Here is an 18,746-nt window from a genome sequence, read left to right on the forward strand (position 1 = left end):
ACTACAGAACAGCTCCGTTCATTTCTAATTCAAACTATAGACTAATGCACCTCATACTCAACGCTTTACAGTAAGTTACACAAAAATGTGAATAGTTACTGAGGAGTGAGTGAGAAATGAATCAGGACCTACTAGTTAATGAATCGTTAATGAGTAATTACTGAATAACTGTGATTTCAGGATTATATAGTAGATAATGATGAGTTACTTCATGAACTATATTAATGAATCATTAGGTAATGATTAGTTCATCAATATCTGTGAATCAACATTGCGACCTCTCTCTTCATGAGTTGGTTCTGATTAACCATGAACTAGCCGCTGAGTGGCATGAACTAGTGACGACTCATTAATTACTAACTACTTAATCATTAGTTACTTGTTTTTGTGTACCTTCAAGTAAAGTAACACACAATACTGAGTAGTTACAAGGTAGACTCATTTATTAGTAATTACTTAATCATTAGTTACTCTTTGGTGCAACTTCAAGTAAAGTAAATACAAATACAAACTCAGCAATAAATACATTCAGGAAAATACAGAACAATAAAGAACAATATAAAACACAAACTGTAATAAAACAAGTAGCACCAAACTGATCCCTCTTCAGTAACTGTTGTTTGGTTTTGAAATTATCCCAGTCCGGATCCAGTTTGAGTTCTGCAACTTAAAATACAAAACAGATCAACACTGAATTTTTTTACAAAACAAAGCATAAACAGACAAAAAAAATCAGACATAACAGCTAAAATACATCAAAGCTACAGGCTGAATGAGTTTCTCTGAACCATTTTTCTTGAGAGTGCGCTACACCCTTTGCGTCATCGCTGTCCCGGTGACGTAGAAGCGTGGTTATTCACCATCAGAGTGTATATGGGCATGACACGGGGACCACCACCGCTGGCACAGACGCACGGTGCGTCAGCTCTCTAAGCCCTTTAAACAAAGTCCCCGAATCTAATGTGATTATCGGCCTCCAGAAATCCAAAACCCATTCCTGTCCACCACATATCTGCCACTGATGATGGCATGTATTTCACATGACAGTGGCTTCACATTATTCCCAATATCGATCAATTGTGGCGGTAAACTTGCACAGCCATCCTAACAAACACAGGAGTTGCTGATCTGTATTTCCCTCAAGGACCCCTAGGAGGTCCACTGAGCGCACTTTGCTCCTCCACCCACGGGTCTGTATAGGATGGTGTTGACGCGTGATGCGATGACAAGGCATCACAGGTCCCTAATCCAGCCCCACGTCCCGGAGATTGCGGGATGAGTGTGCGTGTGTGTGAATCTAAAATTACGTAACAGCGCACTGCTGCTGTATTTATAGCGCATCTGTATCCGTCTGCCAACATCCGCTTATCATTCCTCTGTCTTCTCATCTGTAGGAGCGCTTCAGGCTAGAGAGGCCACCTCCTGCAATGAACGTCAATGTACACTGTGGAAGACTGACTATCTATCTATCTATCTATCTATCTATCTATCTATCTATCTATCTATCTACTCAGAGGAAATACTTGCAACTTCATTTTTTCTGACAGATTTAGTTACTAGTTATTTTACAAATTAAGAGTTTTGTATACAAAACATATGAAACATTTCTAAAATATGTTGTTTTATTATAAACTACCCAACTGTATATAGGCATTCAAGCACAGTTAAAACAAATACTCAATTAATCAATTAGTCCGTTAACAGAAAAATAATAAGCAACTATCATGATGATCGTTTGAGTAATTTTATTTCTATGAAGCTTTTCAAATGTAAGGAGTACTTTTACTTAAAATACTTTAGATACATTTTCCTGATTTAACTTACATACTTTTACTTGAGTAACATTTTCATTGTACTTGTACAATGTAGTATTTGGAGTTTTGCTTGAGTAAAGGACCTAATTACCTCTCCCCCCACTGTCTGTCTAAATGTAGCGAAGTACATTTACTCAGGTACTGCATTTGAGTACAAATTCAAGGTACTTGTACTTCAGCATTTCCTTCCATACCACTTTATACTTGTACTCTACTAACAAACCGGGTACTTACTAACAAGTTACTATTTTGATAATTGTTTAAATGCATTTTGTATGTAAAACATTTCATTGTTCAAACACCTCAAATGTGAGGACTTTGCATTCTTTTGCTTAAATACTTGAAGTGTTAATGTTCTTGTGTTATTACAGCGTGGTATTTGTAATTTTACTTGAGTAAAGGATCTGAATACTTCTTCCAACACTGTCTGTGAGTCGGTCTGTCCGTCTATCTAGCTCATGTTGATTATAGGTGCAAAGTGCAGTTATAAACTATCAACTGTCTGTTGCCAGCATGCGTTCAGTTAACGTCATCTAACAGTGGCAGGATAGCAGCATAGAGATAACTTGACATTTACAATGGTTGCAAATAAATTATTACCTATGTGAAGCACTCTCTGTGCTCTATGTGTTCGCATGAATCAATGAGGCAAATTGGTAAAAAAGGAAAAAGGCATTTGGCACAAACATACAGGCCAAACCATTAATCTTAAATTATGAAATTATATCCAGATTAGTGCATCACATGGGTAATAATTTAAAAAACATACATGTAGACAATAAACACGATGAAAGGATGCAGAAAATAGTGCTGCCTTTTATCCACAGGTGGACGTTCTTTCAGCTCGTAACTGAGTACAGTGTATGTCATCACCAGAACATGAGGTGATTGGCCCACTACTTGCTTTGCAGTGAGTTTTTAAGGCACTGGTCTCGTGTTGTTTCTTTGAACTGTGTGCCTGAACACACCACAGGGGGCTGGGCGACCAACAAACAGCAGCAGCAGGCCAGCAGAGCTCCGGGAGCCACTGTCCCTGATGTGAGTGACGTCCTCAGATCTATTCTCAGGTGACGAGAGGCAGAGGCTGAGGTGTCAAGTGATAACCATCTGCTGGAGTGTAGTATCAGGTGGCAGAGCGGAGTGCTGACAGACCTGTTATAAACCAAACATGTAGTGAGAGTGTGCTTGGAACATCTGGTGGGAAAAATTTAGAAGCACTCTTAATCTCACCTCTGAACATGTCTCCTGTGGGACATGGAGTCAGGAGACACCCTTGTCTTAAACACTGTGGTTAAAGCAGATTAGTATTTCACCTGTGAGCACTTTCTGGATTCATTTAACTCATGCTGCACGTGAAAAATGTGCAGTTATACAGAACTGTGAGAGTTGAAAACAAATCACAGATCAGAAAGTGTGACTGCGTTTGTGCAGGTTTGGTTGAAATGTTTAGTTTCTGTTAAAATGAAATTAGGCCTAAAGGATCAAAACTAACCCTGGTTTCTTCATCCAGTGTGATGGCCTTCGAAACACTGACCTCTGCTGGCTGGTTGCTGACAAACTACTCCATCAACTGCAAATGTCTTCCATGTATTTGACAGCTCTGTTGAAATGATACCTAATAAAACGAAGGGACACTGTTAAAATCTTCAAAACTGAAATTTAAGTGAAATAGATCATTATAGGAGCCAGTTGCATCCCGATTATTGAAAATTTGCGTCGTTCTACTGTTCATACAACAGCAGTAGTTACAGAAGTGCTACTGTAGATAAGGAAATGTGTCACTAAAGTGTTTAATACTCAAACATAGCATCACTTTTTAAATATAGTTTTGGAGAAGAATGTTTAATAAGACGAAAAAGGTCTTCATTGACTAAAACAAACTTCGTAACCATCGCTCTTCGTTTCATGAAGAAAAAAAAACATGAACAAGAGTGAACATTTAAAGAGATCAACTCATTTTTATTAACCCCCGCAAATTCTTCCATATTTAAACAGGAATCCCTGCACAATAAAACATCTGTACGTTAGCTTTGATGACAGTAGACAGTAGCTGCCCGCACAGCACACTTAAAATACATCATGAAACTTGTTATGGAAAAAAAAAAAAAGAGTGTAAAATAAAATAAATACACGTATGAAGGCAGGAGGAGCTCAAAATTAAAGAGGGACTATTTCTCTAGAAAGGGATCGGGAGAGAAGTGCTGAAAGGAGCTGATGTGTGTGAAATGTAAAGGGTCTAAAAAGTGCTGAATTCTTCCTGACGGTAGTATGAAATACTGACCTTAAGCTAAGGGATTTGAACGAGAGTGATTTATCGATACGCTTCATAGAGAATATTACGTTTCTCCGAAAAACTTTGATGTAAAAATGGTATGTAAAAAGTTCAATAGAGCTTACTGCCTAATTAACAAATCTACTCGGGTATATTCAAAAGGCATCCGTGGTAAAATCTAAAAAGAAAACTAAAGAAAGCAGGAAATAAAATAAATACTCTAACATACAAGAACTTCTTGCTTTTAGCAAAACATACCGGTCTGTTTGATGTCCCTCTCACAGAATACACTCCCAAAACTACAGCGTCATTTCCACTCAGTCGAGAAACATCAGCAATAAGGCTCTTCTCTCCTCCCTGTCGCTCATTAATGCCATTTAGTCCACACTTACCTTACACCATCTATCACATAATCCAGTTTATGAATAGATATGAAGCACCACATGATAGGATTTACAATCAGGACGATTTAAAGTCAACGTGTCAGACAAAAAAAGAAAAACAAGATTTATATTAGTGGACTGATTCACCAAATTATGGTGAGGTCTTCTTTCACAGGTGGAAATAAACCAGATCTCATTTCCCTTTTTTCTGCTCACATGGGGAATATCGAAGCAGTCTCGTGTGGCGTGCAGCTGCACTCGTGTGCCGCTCGGAGAGAGGGGAATACAAAGAGAAGTCAGAGGATTTTTGGGGGGAATGCAGAGGGCTGACGCCTCTTTCCTTTCACAGTCTTTTCCTCTCTCTTGTTCTTCTTTTCCCACTCCACGTTTCAGTTTCCTCCTCAGCGACGGTCCAGTAGACTCCAAGAAAACTGCAGCATCAGATTATCTTGGTGGGATTCTGGCAGTCTGTTTATGTGTGTGTGTGTGTGTGTGTGTGTGTGTCAGTGTGTACCCATAACAATTACACAGTATGTTTAAATGTGATACTCTAAACAGTTAAGATTTCAGTTGTCTTTTTGTATGCCAGTATAAAATCATTCCTCATCCTCTGTTCATCTCCTTTTCTCTAGACGTAGGCCTCAGGGATGTCGGAGCCGTTGATTCTGATGTAGATCTTAGCGTTGTCCTCCTTCTCTCGTTGCTGTCTGTAGAGCGTCCGTCTGTAGCAGATCAGGTAGAGAGGCAGCAGGAATCCCAGCATGCTGAGAGCGAGGAGTCCAATGTTGACCTGCGGGACAACACCAGAATTAGCCATGATGCCAGAGGGCTTAATCTGAGTGTGTGCTTGTGAGTGTGTGTGTGTGTGTGTGTGTGTGTGTGTGTGTGTGCTTGTGAGTGTGTGTGTGTGTGTGTGTGTGTGTGCATTCATACCCAGAATGGGTCTCCCCCCAGGGGTCCCATCATGGCCAAAAACAGGGGCTGCTGCAGGAGAGCAAACACAGCGCTGACCAGAGACTGCATGCCTGTTAGACTGCCAAACTGGGAGGAGGGATACCTGACGAGACGGAGGAGGTAAATTTAGTTTTGCAGTTTGAAGCCTCGTCAACGTACAGTACACAAAGCTGTTGTGTGTGTGTGTGTGTGTGAGTGTAAAGCACAGTGAGACTTACACAGCAGCATAGAGGCCACCGACAGCAGAGTGAATGAAGCCTCTCACCACAGTGTGCAACACAAATGACACAATCTGAGGAAAAATGAGAGTAGAAGCAATCAACATTCATTCATTATAAGGGCCTTAAAGGAATAGTTCAACAATTTGTTGAAATTTGTTTTTTAAAGTAAAGATCAGGCCTAGTAAACTACTTTTTTAGAGGTTTTATCATATAACAAAGTTTGAAAATCTCTGAAGATTCAGATCAGATAGCCACTCAACAAATTATATCTATCTAGTCTATGCTACACTAAGATAATTGTATGTTATCATTTATTTTAAAAAATGATGAAGAATTTAATAGAATAAAACACAAAAATGTACAAATACGTTTTCTACACTACTTGACCGACAGTGAAACAATAAATGGAAGCTTTTTAGATACAGTGATAACCACTCACCTGCAGGGGGAGATTGGGCACTAAGCAGGTGATCCCAAATCCCACTAAAAGGGTGTTTGTGAGGATGAATGCTCGCAAGGCATTGGTCACCTTCTGCAGCTTTTTGTCTCTGGGCTTTTTCTGGATCTCCCTAGTGATCAAAATCAGACAGAAGAAAGAGCAATAAGATAATCAGTCAATGATATCACAACTCAAAGGTTCATTTCTTGGTTTTCTTCGTCACACTGGCAAATAAACACTCCAGTCATGTCTGGGCTTATAAATAGAAAGGGGTTATGGCGGTCGAAGGAACAACTCAAAGTTGACTCACTTGCTGCAGGGCTCCTTTTCTTCATCACCATCATCACAGTCCTTCAGCTTCCAGTCCATGATCTGACCAATCACGGGAGTCGTCATCAGGCAAAGCAGCTGCAGCATGCCGAAGATGGAGGAGTACAGACTCACTGAGAGAGAGATCAGAAGGAGGATGTAAAAAAAAGTGCAATGAATATAAGAAAATGAGGAAAAACAAGAAAGGAAGAAAGGTCAGCAGGAAGGATAAAATGACGATAAGATGGAGGGTTCAGGACCTTTTTCTACCTGGTGAATGATTAGGATGGTTTAGTTAATTATTAGTCCTGAGCAGTAGAGCCACATTGAGTGAAACAACAGTGGATACGGGGGAAACGGCTGTTCAAAAGTCAATTTGATGCCATTATGAGGGGACTTATGGCCGGGGGAGAAGAACGGTGCGTCATGTGAAAGTGCTCATATGAGCAGGAGCTGAGGGGCAAAGTTAGTTAATGAGTACAACTAAATGATACCTGAAGCTGAAGGACTGGGTTATTGGAAAACAGTCAAGGTCAAATCATGAAAAACAACACTACATATAACAAAAGACAGCTAGTAGTGGTGGTAATGGATGGTGTGCAGTATTGTGATGGCAAATCTATACAAGGCTACAGGTTAAATTCTAATCTAATACTAAAACTACACGACTTTAGTCTTACCAACTTCCATTTTCTCCACTGAAAAGTCAATTGAAAGCAAGTAAGTCCAGCTGTTTAAGTCAGTAATCACACCAACCAATCTTAAATTGACATATACTAAAAAATACAAAGTAATATATTAAAAATGCTATTTAATATATGGAAGGAGACACATATAACTGACAATACATGACAATATGATGTCATTTTTGCTTCAAGAATATATGACAAAATATTAGGTAATGAATGTAACACATTTGTAACAAAAATGTTGTCATGACACTGTCAAACACTGCCACGGCTTTCATGTTCATCAACACGTAGATACAGAAACACTCTCAAACCAAAAAGCAGAGGGACAGACCTGTGTTGAGATCTCCGTCGGTGAGTGACTCCAGGACGCTGTTCATGGCCCCCATGTAGAACAAGAGGCGCAGCTGAGTGATGGACATGGTCACCAGACTGAGCATGAACATCGGGGTGGTGATAGTTTTCATGAATGACTGGGCTGCAAAGAAGAAACAGAGTTTAATGACGTGCACTGAAAACAGGGGGATTGAACTTTAACTGACGTCCTGACTTCTCATTCTTACTCTCTTTCTGTGGCTTGCAGTCCATCTCCAGGTCCATGGTGGAGAGGCAGAGCTTGTGTCCGTCCTTGGTGGCCAGCTCCTTCTGCTTCAGGCTGTTGCCCACACTGAGACGGCGGCCCACTGTGGTCACCTGGCTGTAGAACTGCTTTCCGGTGATTTTATGGTCAAAGCCCAGCCAGCTGAACTTAATCTTCACACTAAGGAAACAGAGGAAAGTTAAGTGATAATGTTAGGGAGGAATAGAAAAGTGTAAAAAAAAAAAAAAAAAGGAAACATGGTAATGTTGCATTTGCCACTAACACTAAAAAAGGTTGAATCAGGCTTCTTGGTAATCCTGGAAGTCATGCACAAATCAGTCTAGTGGAAAAGTTTTTGCTGAACAAGTAAGTCAAAACTGTGATTTTTAATTAACCCCAAGGATGACAAGAAAGCAGATAGACTTTAACCTGGCAGCATTACACCGCACATTTTTGTAGATATTACATAAAATTTCAGGGGTGATGATAACTACTCAAGAGACCGCTATTGCTTTATGAATCCAACTGATTTTGTTCCTGAGGCACTTAAAGGTGCCAAAATCAGTGACTAAATGTGAAGAGGACTTCTACTGTCAGTGGTATCCATGTGCCACTGTGTGTATCTGTGGTACTAACGTGTAGTCCATGTCATCTGGTCCTGGGAACGGTTCCATTGGCCAGTTCAAGTGGCAGTTCAAGAAGACCAGTCCAGCACAGGCGGCCCACACCACCAGAATGGTGATGAAAGGTATGCCAAGGTCATAGATCACCTGTGAAAATGAAAAACATAGTACAAAAATCAGAAAGGACACAAGAAACACCTGAAATCAGAACCGATCAAGAGTGTATACACCTGCCAAGCCTGAAAAATCCTCTAAATGGGTTTTTCAAAGGTGCAATATATAGTTTAAGTTATAAACAATTGAAAATTAAGTAAAATTGTGAGTGTGAATGTGTCATATTTATGTGTTGTGTTGTAGAAATATCTACTAAGTCAGCATGCTAACCAGCTAGCCCTCTTGTGCCAGTGGTTTTAACACCAACTCTCCCAGTCTGGACCGCTAGATGCACAGTTAACCGAGCTAACTAGCTAACAGAGGCAACAGATAGCAGTTACTCTGGCAGTATCTGCTGCTCTATATAGGTGGCCAAATCTTACATATTGCACCTTTAGTAGTAGAACATTTTCAAGTTGTTCAGCTTCTGAGTTGAGTTTTGCATCACAGGCAGCCATAGTGGTTATAAAAATACCAACATTGTTCACACAAGGGTGAGCTGAGTTAAGTGACATGTGTTGTATTTATTCATCCTTTACACCATTACCCATGGTGGTACAAAATCTCTTATTCCCGGGAGTCCTGGTCAAAGCATCAGACTTTTGCAGGATTGTAAGTAAACACTGTGTTGAGATACACATACGGTATAGTGTCAGTGCAGGTGTATGGATGTGTGCAGGGTGTTTCTTACCTTGACACCAGGGAAAGTGACAGCGGATGAGGCATAGGAGCCAATCATCAGGGCGATGAAGGTGGAACGGAGGTCCCCAAACATGTTCGGGAGCTAAAGATAAAGAGAGGAAAAGAGATACAGCTTTCAGATTATGAAAGCATCACATCCCATCTTTATTCTTCTCTATAATAAAGTTGTTTCTGTGAAAACTTGCAAGAGAAGTGACCTATACCGCACTGTGTATGTAAGTATAAAGGTTAAACCATCTACAGCCAAGATAATGGTGATCTCAGCTGCAGTGTAGCTGCTCTAAGCTCGAGGCTGGGGACAGATTGAGGACACTGTGAGGATGGTGCCTACTGACACCGGGGTCAGAGTGGACAGTGGGAACCAATTAGCAAGCAGACATGGCTGTACAGAAAGAACATCAGAGAAAACAAAACACAACAAAGTGACAGGGAACGCCAGCAAAAGCAGTATGAAACAGCGTCACATAACACACGCAGCTGTCCGATCACACGACACGAACGCAATTCTATACAGCTGAAACAATCCGAGGGGGCAGCTGAGGTGAGGCGACATTTTCTCTTTCTTTACTCCCGTTTAAGGAATGAGAGCAGACACAACAGGAGACGGTGGGTGGCAAAACATCCAGATACAAAGGCGTTCACAAGCTGTTCTGCTTTCAAGAGACTGCACAACAACAAGCACATTCAATTACATAAGAGTGAGGAAGCAGGGGAAGAGGTGCGTGTGTGTGTGTGTGTGTGTGTGTGTGTGTGTGTGTGTGTGTGTGTTATCACCCAAGTTACAATATCTCCCAGCAATATCACCGGGAGGTCTTGTAAAACTGTTCCCTTAGATTTTTTGACACAGATACATTAGCGGCTGCTGGGTGAACCTGAAGGGAAAAGGTGACCTGACAGCTGACACTGGCAGGAAGCCTGTGGAGTATTACCCAACAGCCCTCAGCTGAGAATAATTGCCTGTAACTCTAAGGTGGAGTCATGACCAAGGAGTCAAGGAGCTGTACAGAGTGTAATGATTAACCCAACACTGAGGCCTTCACGTATAGTATATCAGGTTGTGAGGGAGATGGAGTGAAAAGCGGTAAAAGGGGAAAACATGGTTTTATGCACAGCTTCTGGGGGCCTCCATGAACTGGAGTCTATAGAAAGAGCGCAAACAAAGCCCTAAATTATGGTTTTACTACATCACTGACATTCAGGCCAGTGGCAGCAACTAATGAGAGATTCAGTTAGATGCAACAAATACCACAGAGATGAGATGAGGGACGTTACGTAAACAGCCTGTGGTGGTATAGAAATGGGGCATTTTATTGGGAGATTTAGTGGAGTAGAGCCCCTCACTAGTGAACAGCATCACCATGGCACTGCCCAGGACTCCTGTGTGAGTCGCAGTAGGCTGAACGGATGGCGATGGAAGGGCACAGGAGGATGAAGAACAGCGGGGAAAGAATGCAAAGGAATGGTGGGAGGTTGAACCTGTGAGCCCTGCTAATCATAAAGAGCATCGGTTGTTTTTCTGTGGTTCGGCTTATACTTAAAGGGGGACTTAAAGATCTCAAGAATGCCTGCGAGAGGTCTGGCTGCGAAGAATTCTCATTCTGGTTTCGGGGGAAATGGCTCTGGCTTGCATGCCTTTAAACCAATCACAATTGTCTTGGGTGGCACTGAACCCAGAATGCCCGGTGATGTTGGCAACAAGAAAGATGCATTCAAAGAATAAAAAAACGAACAAACTAACTCTGGTTGTTCTACATCGATTTTAATACTTCGCTACTACATGTCCACTGTGAGTGTTACAAATTAAATGAGTTTGAAGAGTCTCTTAAAGGGGCAATATGTAAGAATTGGCCACCTGTCAAATTCATACCCAAAACAAATAGGGGGCAGCATAATCACCAGATTAGCCACTAACTGCTGCTAACTCTAGTTGCCATTAGCAAATTAGCACAGTAAGCCATTCAGTTATTTGTTCAAATTTTTGGACTGGTATGGGCCGGGGCTAGCTGGTTAGCATGCTTACTTTAACAGATACTTCTGCAACACAATACATAGACATCATAATGTCAAAACTGCTATTTCTTCACATTCTGTTAACAATTTTCGTAGATTTTTGAATGTTTCTCCACAAAAATAATAACATTTAATTCAAGATGGCAGCGCCCTGTCCGGCTGCGGCTACACTGGCTCATGATAGTTTAGAATATTTATATTCAAATCTGCCACCTAAGATGCCAAAACCCAGCAAAAATATCTACAAATTAATATATGATCGCCATCTCTTGCTGGAATTACGATCATCCAGTGACTTCGGCTTCATAGACACGACTACTCGGGAGTGTTTACATAGCCTCGGAGTGCTATGCCGACAAGACCCAGTTGCTATGGACGCTCCCAGCATCACAAGGCGACAGATAAACGAAGCGGAGACGGTGTGACTGAAGGCAGAAGCGCAGCTGTCGAGGAGGACTAACAGCTAAGCTAAAAGCTAACCCCTATAAAACACCACTTCCATCATCTTCCTCTCAAACGTTCGTTCCCTGGAAAACAAAATAGATCACCTACAGTTGGAATTAACAAGTAAACGACAGATGAGGAACTGTTGCGCGATAGTTCTGACAGAGACATGGCTAAACTCATCAATCCCGGACAATGCTGTCATCTTCGAGGGACTGGCTACTTTTCGTGCTAGCAAATCCATCACCACCCGGGCCAACCAAAAACCCTGGATGACTGATGAAGTACGGAAAATGCTAAAGGCACGGAACTCAGCATTCAAGACTGGCGACGAGAAGGCACTGAGAACAGCAAGAGCCAACTTGAACCGTGCCATCAGACTAGCAAAGCGTGCTCACAGTCGAAAAATCCAAGACTTTTTCCATGATCCCGCTAACACCAGGGATATGTGGCAAGGCATATGGACTATCACCAACTACAGGATTACCCCTCCTGCGTGTGACGATGACGTGGACTTCCTAAATGAACTAAACAACTTCTTTGGGAGGTTTGAGGCACTGAACAACACTCCTGCTGTGAAAACTGTTCCCCACCAGGATGAAAAGCCTTGACATAGCTGAGGTGTGAAGGTCTCTGAGGAGAAACATACCTGAGCGGGTGCTCAGGGAATGTGCAGATCAGCTGGCTTGTGTCCTAACAGACATGTTTAACACCTCACTGGATCAAGCCAAAGTCCCATTATGTTTCAAAACTGCCTCCATCATCCCAGTGCCAAAGAAACCTCAAATCACATCACTCAATGACTACCGGCCCATCGCACTCACTCCTATTATGATGAAGTGCTTTGAAAGACTAGTAAAGGAGCACATCACCTCCAGACTCCCTGCCACGTTTGAGCCCTTCCAGTTTGCCTAACAGCCAAACCGCTCCACTGAAGATGCCATCTCCACCGCTCTTCTGCGGCACTGGTCAAGAAGGCACAGCAGCGTCTGCACTCCCTGGGAAGGTTGAGGAGAGCCCTCCTGCCCCCACCCATCCTCACTACATTCTACAGGAGCACCATAGAGAGCATCCTGACCAGCTGCATCTCCATGTAGTGTGGAAGCTGCGAAGCCTCTGACTGGAGGAATGTAAGGAGTGTGGTGAGGAAAGCGGAGAAGATCATTGGGACTTCTCTCCCCTCCATTCAAGACATTGCTCCCAAGTGCTGCATGTCCTGAGCTGTGAATATTATCAGAGACTCCTCCCACCCTCACCATGGACTGTTTCCATGCTGGCCTCTGGAAAGAGGTTCTGCAGCATTCGGTGCAGGACCACAAGGCTCTGTAACAGCTTTTTCCCCCATGTCATCAGACTGCTCAACTCTAAATGATAATTGTCATTTTTTGTGTCGATACCTTGTTTTCTCAAAATATTTGCACTACCTAACTCAACAATGTCACTTTCAATAATTTGCACTTTCAGTATGTTTCTGTTTTTGATATTTATTTTCTTATTGTGGTATTTTTTTTATATACTTTCATATTTTAATTCTATGCTGAGCCTCTGAAACGAAATTTCATTCTGTGTTCATTTGTTGCTCACTGAATGACAATAAAGTCTGTCTAAGTCTAAGTCTAAGTCTAAGTCATATCGCCCCTTTAACTTCCATCACAAAGTACCTTCATGTTGTTATTCCCTTTTGAGAGAGATTGCTAATTGCTGGTCGCTAATTCAATTCCAACAGCTCAACAGTGGCTATGATGTTCTTGCTAAGGCACAATAATGAATGCAGTGAAAACTGATAATGAACCATTGCTTACTCCCGCTCTTTCCAATCAACCCCCCCTCCTACCCTCCTGCTACCCAAAGATCAGCCTGGTTGTCTGCAGGAACACAGAGTGCAGTGTAATAAGCCGAAAAAAAAAAAACGAACCCAAAACAAACTGCCAGACAAGAGGGGTGGGAGAGGGTGGGCAGGCGCGGAGCCAGCAAGCTATTATAAGAGAGCGGTGACAGCGAGACAAAGACGTATGAAGATAAAAAAATAAAAATACACACTACACAGCAGGTGCAAAGGCTCTGAAGCAGGAGGATTACACAGCACACACTTACTGTGAGAGAGGTGAAGGTCATGCACATGCCCCCGAAGCCATTGAAAGTCAGGGCAATGAAGATAAGGACGGAGAGTTCTGCAAACAATACAGATGTTAGCAACAGCCAAACTACTGTACGTTGTTTCAAATACAGTAAAAAAAAAAAAAAAGGGTACTCTTCATTTGGACTCACCATTTGGTCGGTAGGCTCCATATGCAATCATTAGACAGGACAATCCAAAACACGTGCTGAAAATAGACAATGAGGTCAAACACTTTTTAAACTATTCAAGTTGCAACCCATCTTGGCCATTTTATTTGCTTCTTAAATGGTTTCACATATTCCCATCTAATAAGTCTGGATAATCCCTTCTCTCCGGACAGCTTTCTATTCTATTCTATTCTATTCTATTCCATTCTATTCTTTCCTTACCTGCCCAGCAGTCGCAGCTTGCGAGGCCCGTATTTATCCATGACGATCCCCAGCGGCAGTGTGATGGCTGAGAGCAGGAAGGAGCCCACTGTGAACGCCAGGTTCAGCATCTCGTCCTGTTCTTTGCAAATCAGCCAGCCGTTCATCCTCAGGGGCCCATCCATAGGGACCAGGGGCCTCATCTCCACTCCGTCTCCCAGACCAACCACGACACCCTCGCTTTCATAGTAATCAGCAAACTCATTGGTTGGTGGCGGCGTCACAGCAGATTGGGACAGATTGTAGCTGGAACTGTTCCCTGAACGACAATAAATGTTGAGATGTGTGAATAGTCATATGCCTGTGTAAGGTTGAGGGAGTTTAGTCTATAGAGAGCTGTGGTTTCTTGTCATACAGATGAAATTTGAAGGCGGCAGTTCTGCTTATTCACACCATCCTGATACATCGACACATTGTGGCCACACGTGCACTGAGCACGTGCAGAGTTAGGTGTGTGAGAACTCGAAGCCTCATATCAGGAGCAGGGGCAGGGGAGTTAAGACTTGACAGAAATATCAAAAATCATTTATCAGTGCGTCGGAATGCCAGGGTTAAACACGATAAGCTGACGCTGGCAATAAACTTCACACTATCACAAGAACTGGCGAGGAGATAATGTGAGAAAAGAACAGTGCAGAGTCCAACGTGAGAGACTTGTTGGTCATGCATGAGCTGATGTTTTCTGGATCACACTCACTCGCACCACGGGAGGCGGGTATACAGTCTGTGTGGCATCCCTGTGTGAAACATAGTGACGCGCTTCACAACAAAGTGCCAAAGTTTTCTTCATACGCTGAGCAGCAGAACAAAAGGGAGCAGCTGGTTGAAGATTTGATCGGGCAGGATGCTGCAAGATGTTCACACTGACTCATCCTCCGCTAAAAATAAATCCTCTAAAGGTGCAATATGTAAGATTTGTGACTGAAAACACTGCAAACTTAACAGAGATTATGAATAGAAGACGAGGGGAAAATACAGTTTTGGCTAATGGCAGCTACAGCTGGCGAACTAGGTGGCCAACTGTCACACATTGCACCTTTAAGCATATAGCATGTATAAAGATTCTGGCTAATATGTATTATTTGTTGAACTGTTTCAAAAATACATAAATTGTACATTTTGAGTCCAGGCTAAACCACGTGGTTTCCCTCCCACGGTGACTCTTCCCTGCTGACCTACCCATAAAATATCAAGCTTTTACCATCCCTCCAACATCTCTGCTGCACATGCACAAAAGCCAAACCTCCACTGCATCATCATCATCTTTTTCTAGCCACCATTTTGTTTTTACTGTCCGATTTCTGCAGCTCATCACTTTACTATCTTCGTCTCTCCCTCCCTAAGTGTCCTCTATCAGTGGACTTTACACTTCCATATTACCAGTAATAAAACCGCCGATCTCTCTGTCTCTCTATCACATGTCACATGCCTGAAAAGAGCTGAGCTGGTGCTGCCTGCCGTCCTCTCCCTCTTATGTCATCAGAACAAGATAAGACGTCTTGTGGTGGCAGCGCTCCAGGAAGTCACCTAGAGCTGCGGATGCTCAATTGTTACTTGAGTGGTGAGTCAGCATCGGAGCTGGAACATTTTTTAATGTGTCCCATAAAATGCTGGTAAACCAGGCTAGAATAAGATTGCGATTAAATGGTTTATGGTTGAATTATGTTTCTAGTGATGCTAAAGATCAGACAGACAAGATTAAGAAGACGGTGCCAGACACAAGGAGCTGGAAAAAACACCCTCCTGCAAATCAATTGTGCAAACTCCTTAGGTGATACTGCGGCTGCTATTGAGAGAGACACACTAACTGAGCGAACCAACAGCAGGATTAGCAAGACTCGCCACAGTCAGGATGCCTAAATGTCCAAAGGATAAGTCTGGCCTGGTTCCTCTCTCACACTGCTCTCTATTGCCCACTCTCTTACCTGACTGAGGTCATTGTGTGCATCAATTCCACCTTTGTACTTAAACACACAAAGCACCTTCCTGACTTTAGGTCGAAATGGAGGACGAGGAGAGAAAGAGAAGAGGCTTTAAAGATGAGCAGAGGTGGAAAGTGACAGAGTAAAAATACTTTTTCAGGTATCTGTATTGTACTTTACTTAAGTATTTAATTTTCTGACAACTTTTACTTTTCCTCCCCACATCAAAACAGGCTCATTACTTTAGTTTAAATGCATTTGAGGGGAATTACTGATCGATTTATCGATTTATTTCAAAGCACGGCAGACGTAGCAAGAGGGAAAGAGACAGAGAGGGAGACTCGAATGGGGAGAGACACTTTACACTTTACCAACCCAAAATGTCAGTATTTGACGTCCTGGGAATGAGAATCTACAATCAACTATCTTTGTGGTGCGTTTACAGGCAGCTCAGACAAATCCTAATTCTAAGTTTAATTGTCTTTGAATGATATTAATATGACATGAGGTTCAGTTAGCTTTGCACAGAAATGTTCTTCCGAGAGACACTTTTCACTTTTATGCTGCGACTACATTTCAGAGCCTGTACTTTCTTACTTTTACTCCAGTAAAGAACTTGAGTCAGTACTTCTACTTTTACCAGAGTCCTTTTTTACACAAGTATCTGTACTTCTACTTGAGTAAAGAATGTGTGAACTTTTGCCACCTCTGGAGCTGAGGGACAAAAGGAGGATGGGTAAAAGGGCAGCTGATCCAGACACTGGTGTAACAGTCACTCAGTTGGCTGCCATGCCTTCAATTTAGTTTGGAGTCACTGGAAACTTTTTGTCTTTAACTTTGGAAAACTTTGCCAACTGTTCCCTCTTTAAGTGATCAGGTTTAATCTCTGGAGTACCTAAAAAAACAGCTCACAGAAAAGTGATTCTTCTTAGAGAATAGAAGAGGCAAAAAGGCACCGACTGACCCCTCGTCACCAGTCCTCAAACTTAAAAAAGCTTAAAACATACAAGTTCTGAGCCATAACCTCATGAAGGCAGATGCTCAACACTGTAGGAAGTGAAACAAAACAGTCGTTACTCACCCTCCTCCCCGTTGCAAAGGTAAGAGTAGAACCCTTCTGACTTGAGCATGATGAGGAGCGACCCCCATCCCAGCAGCACGGCGGAGAACAGCAGATTCTCAATGATGGAAGTCACTGCCATCCACCAGCGCCTGGCGAACGCTGAGGCCAGGGTCGGAGGCATGGTTGAAAGAAATGCAAGGCAGGACCAGAGGAGAGAAATGTAGAGAGTGGAGAGAGGGAGAGACCACCAGAGAGGGAAGAAGAGAGCGGGCTGGACAGAGCCTCCCTGACTGACGCTCAGGATGAAGGATCACCGATCACTTATCTGTGAAGAGAAAGGCACAAGAGGAAGGGGGAGGTTTTATAGTTAGCCTATCAGCAAAGTCACTGACGGACAGGAAGGTTCAGTTTTTTTATAAGATCACAAGATAGAACCACTTAACTTTGAACCTAACTGGCTGCACTTGGTGAAATAAAGTGTAAATGAAGCTGATATCTGAATTACACACATGCTCTGTAACTTTTTCATTTATTTAGGTTTTCCTTCTAATAAGACACAGGTACAGTAATAGCAGCTGCTCCGAATAGCTAAACTAACTAATACTAACGACTGATGGCGAATTATTAACCGTCCTGCTGGTGCAAAGATCATCACATCACTCAGCTGCAGGGACAAAGCTCTTACATCACATTATAGGCACTAATAACTGAGGAAACATCACAGAGATTCTGCTGTTCGGTGGGGAGGGCAAACTGGTCCGAACTGGATAAAAAAATGGGGCTCCCTCACTGCTCAGCTCAGTGGCCCCTGTCTCCGTCGCCCTCCCCGAAGCCCCTAAATGTCCTCTCAGACCCATCCAACCGCAACTTTGCTCTGCAATTACTGTGGCGCATCCAAAACATAAAGGAGCTGCCAGACAAACAATAAACAAATCAGCTCACACAGCCAGCCTCTCTCACACACACACAACACACACACACACACAGTACTGTACATGCACCCACACACAATCTGCTCCACCAGGAGGAGGAAAGTAGTTGAACATCTCATGGGGGGAAAAAAACAACAACATATAATTAGAAATAGCCTGTTTCTGTTTATCTGCGCTCTCATTTAATTAAAAAGAAAATAAAAACAAATACCATCCCACATTTCCTTCATTCTCCTACAATACAAAGTCAATCTAAGGTATAAGAGCTCCAGACAAGTATCAGCCCTCCTTACCTCTCCAGGCTCCAAGCAGCACATCCAGCTCCAAACTTCCTGTTGTACTCTGGAACAGTGAAGTGACCAGTTATCTGTAAAACACCACGTTTATATACTCAGGCGGGCCTCACATGGCGCCCCCTGTTGACCAGTGTCTGCCTGATGTCTGCACATTGTATGCAGACCTGTCATGCTGTCATATTTGTCTAATGATAGGGGCTTGTAGATTGAGAGTCAGTTTATTTAACCGACAGAGAACACATTTCTAAACATTTCCCTCTAATAGCTGCAAATTAAATAAAAAAGCGTGCGTTACTGAGAATAACAGCACTAGTTTGGTGTTATCAAAGCGGAAAGCCTCTAACTGAGTGAGTGGAAGGGATTAATACAGCCAAACAGAGTGTAGTGGAGGAC

The 18,746-nt window shown here is 42.5% G+C and overlaps 1 protein-coding gene across 1 annotated transcript; it reads right to left on the minus strand.

Annotated features, from left to right (window-relative positions):
• Window positions 1-3,748: 3,748 nt before the first annotated feature.
• Window positions 3,749-18,440, minus strand: slc43a2b (solute carrier family 43 member 2b). Its single transcript, XM_084373390.1, has 14 exons — window positions 18,351-18,440; window positions 17,144-17,450; window positions 14,102-14,399; window positions 13,862-13,917; window positions 13,688-13,764; window positions 9,129-9,221; window positions 8,298-8,431; window positions 7,645-7,841; window positions 7,416-7,559; window positions 6,394-6,526; window positions 6,084-6,213; window positions 5,642-5,715; window positions 5,403-5,526; window positions 3,749-5,259 (listed from the first exon to the last, which is right to left on the minus strand). Exons 2-14 carry the CDS (start codon window positions 17,304-17,306, stop codon window positions 5,098-5,100), a joined length of 1,785 nt encoding a protein of 594 aa, XP_084229516.1. The 5' UTR covers window positions 17,307-17,450; window positions 18,351-18,440; the 3' UTR covers window positions 3,749-5,097.
• Window positions 18,441-18,746: the final 306 nt, after the last annotated feature.

This window comes from Pagrus pagrus (genome assembly GCF_965226575.1).
Source record: "Pagrus pagrus genome assembly, chromosome: 14".
Taxonomy (NCBI): domain Eukaryota; kingdom Metazoa; phylum Chordata; class Actinopteri; order Spariformes; family Sparidae; genus Pagrus; species Pagrus pagrus.